This window comes from Tupaia chinensis, unplaced genomic scaffold (genome assembly GCF_000334495.1).
Source record: "Tupaia chinensis unplaced genomic scaffold, TupChi_1.0 Scaffold138757_1, whole genome shotgun sequence".
NCBI lineage: Eukaryota > Metazoa > Chordata > Mammalia > Scandentia > Tupaiidae > Tupaia > Tupaia belangeri.
This window is the reverse complement of record NW_006198649.1, coordinates 1,894,532-1,897,173: the sequence shown is the minus strand read 5'-3', so window position 1 is coordinate 1,897,173 and position 2,642 is coordinate 1,894,532. Positions and strand designations below refer to the sequence as shown.

The 2,642-nt window shown below is 33.2% G+C and overlaps 1 protein-coding gene across 1 annotated transcript in view; it reads right to left on the bottom strand.

Annotated features, from left to right (window-relative positions):
- The window catches only part of LRP1B (LDL receptor related protein 1B), a 1,871,701-nt gene that overhangs the window by 1,128,680 nt on the left and 740,379 nt on the right, over positions 1-2,642 (bottom strand). Inside the window, exon 7 of the mRNA XM_027765590.1 lies at positions 580-699. Coding sequence (XP_027621391.1) covers positions 580-699 — 120 coding nt within the window. The remainder of the gene's footprint in view (positions 1-579; positions 700-2,642) is intronic.

The following is a 2,642-nucleotide window of genomic DNA, read 5'->3' as shown; positions in this document are numbered from 1 at the left end:
AAAACTATTTGTACCATTTAAAAAAAAATGTATATTTGATGACTGCAGTGAGCTGTATGGGCCCAGCTGGGTTCTACTTTATAGTATGCTCTTTCAACTCACTGGGGTTTATGCCTAAAGTCACACTAGAGTTCATTTATAGGTATATGTCAGCTGTGATAACTATTGGATATATTTAGACTAATTAAGTTCACTGGCAGATCATTTGAATGGGGAGGGGGGAGGCATGGAGGGCAACCGTGGATGCCAGGGACAATGTGGAGGGGGATGGGGAATCTAAGATGGCAAAACAAAAGGCAAGGTATGCAGGACATAAGAATTGGGAAATTATTTGCTGAGAACGTGTATGTTGATGTGCTTGATTGAGCCAATGCACAGTGTATTTTGGATGGAAAATTCATTTGTGTGTTGTGATGGAAAAAAATTATAATAAAAAATAAATTATAAAAAAAATAATTTAAAAAATGTTAACATAAACACTATGTGGAGCACATAGTAGCTTCTCAAAAGGATATTATGAAATTTCTGTTAACTAAGCCTCAAGGGAAGAATTTGAACAGAATTATATGTCACACTTACCCTTACAGCTTCTCCCGTCTTCTTGTACTTCAAATCCGTCTTCACAGTAACATCTCGTACTGTTTCTGACCATTGCACATTTATACTGACAATTCAACTGCTGGCAGCTGGGTAACAGTTCTGTAGAAAAAAAAATGTCTTTTTAAATTGTGCACATATTTTAAATGGGAAAGTAGAGTTCAAAATCAAGGTAATTGAGAACATAGACACTCTGGGAAACTACAGAGTGTCTACATTTAAGCATTATCTATATTTATACAGTGTATAACTCTAATAATGCAGTTTTGATTGTTTTATCCAAAAGTTTCTGTAATTGGTATATAGAAGAAACAGTATCGATTCCTTCTTAAATATGTTGATTTGTATTTGTTTGAAGTATTGTTAATAAAATTTAAGATCAATCTGTTGGTCTCTTACTTTTTGGCTTAATACTATGTTCAAAGTCACAGATTCTTTCAAATTCTGGTAAATTAAATTATTTCAAGAGGAAAAATGTCAACTCAGTAGTGGATTTCACCATCTATGCCTTCCTAAGTGACACATCAATTGATTTTCTATCTTTTGAGGGTTTGTTTTGATTTACCAATCCATGTGTAACCTTCATAGCAATCAATGTAAATATATTTTCATTTCAATCATTTATTTTTCATTGGTGGAAGAATATTAGACAAATACTGGACATAATAAATCTCATTATATTTGAACTCTTTTAGAGAAAATACATCACTGAAGGAAAAGTTAGCAAATCTTCACAGCAAATTAGGATTCAATATGATAAATGTATGAAACAGATGAAGTGACAAGAACATATTCATTGCACAAATAATTTCTAACGAGAATAAGATGTGCTAAACTAGAAAAATATCCAGACGGAATGACTGATTTTACTGTCTGGGAATAAGAGTGTTAGTGGATTGCAACAATACTGTTGTTTTCTCTTTTTTCAGCATGAGACCAATAGGGTTTTTAAGATTAAAGTTAAATGATTCAACATATGTTAGTATTTACCACAGTTTAGTTGGTGCTTCAGGAAAAATGATAAATTTTAATAAAAAATACAATAAAAGTCTAGTGTGAAAAAGAATGCCTGGATCATACCAAACTGAACATTGGGTATTTTACCAAAAATTTGATTATTTACAGTGTTGTGCTAAGAGCACAACTACTTTTCACTTCTCTGATAGCAAATATTTCACATTTCCAGAAAACTCTGCAGATCAGGGTTGGACAGTGGTGCAACAGTAAAATGCTATGCTTGCAAGGCCATCCTATATGGGAAGGTTTCTGGTTGAAGTTCAGAGATACCCCACACTTGTTCATGATTCAGAACTGGCCGAGGGCTGGGAGTGAATTACAACATCAGGACCCTGTTGGGGGTATACTGTCTGTCTTTCTCTCTCAATAAATAATAATAATTAAATAGATGGATAAAACTTAAAAATAAAACCTTAACTATCCTTCATAGTGTTCCCTCATATGTTGATCTTGCTTCTTTAAGAAATTAGAAGCTGTCAGAAGAGATTTCCCAGATTTCAGCTCCATGTCTACCACCTCTACATATTCCTCTGCACACTTTTGTCTCCTTTGCTTTTAAAACTAGTTGTACTCATAGAAAAAGCTCCCATCTTACTTCCGATGCACAAATTCTATCCCTCTCACCTGTTAAAGGATATGTTCTCAATTGTATTCTACTTTCACTCCTAACCATCATTTTTCTCATTTATATTAGGTCAGGATTTGCAAACTAGAGCTTCTGTCTGTTTTCATAAAGTTTTATTCTAACATACCTGTGACCATTATTTGCAACTAGCCTATGCCTATTTTCATAGCACTTCAGTCTGTAGGAAGCACAGTCTAACATATTAAACAATTGCCTTTCATGGAAAATGTTCTGACTCCTTTATTTACTCATTCTCAGCTTCAAATATGCTCTTCTTTTTCCCCTACTTAAAAACAAACAAAAAAAATTGACTTCATTTCCTCCAGTAGTCACTACTGTCCAATTCCTGTTCCTCCTTATATTAAAAAAAAAAAAAAAAAAAAAAAAAAACCTTAAAAAAAAA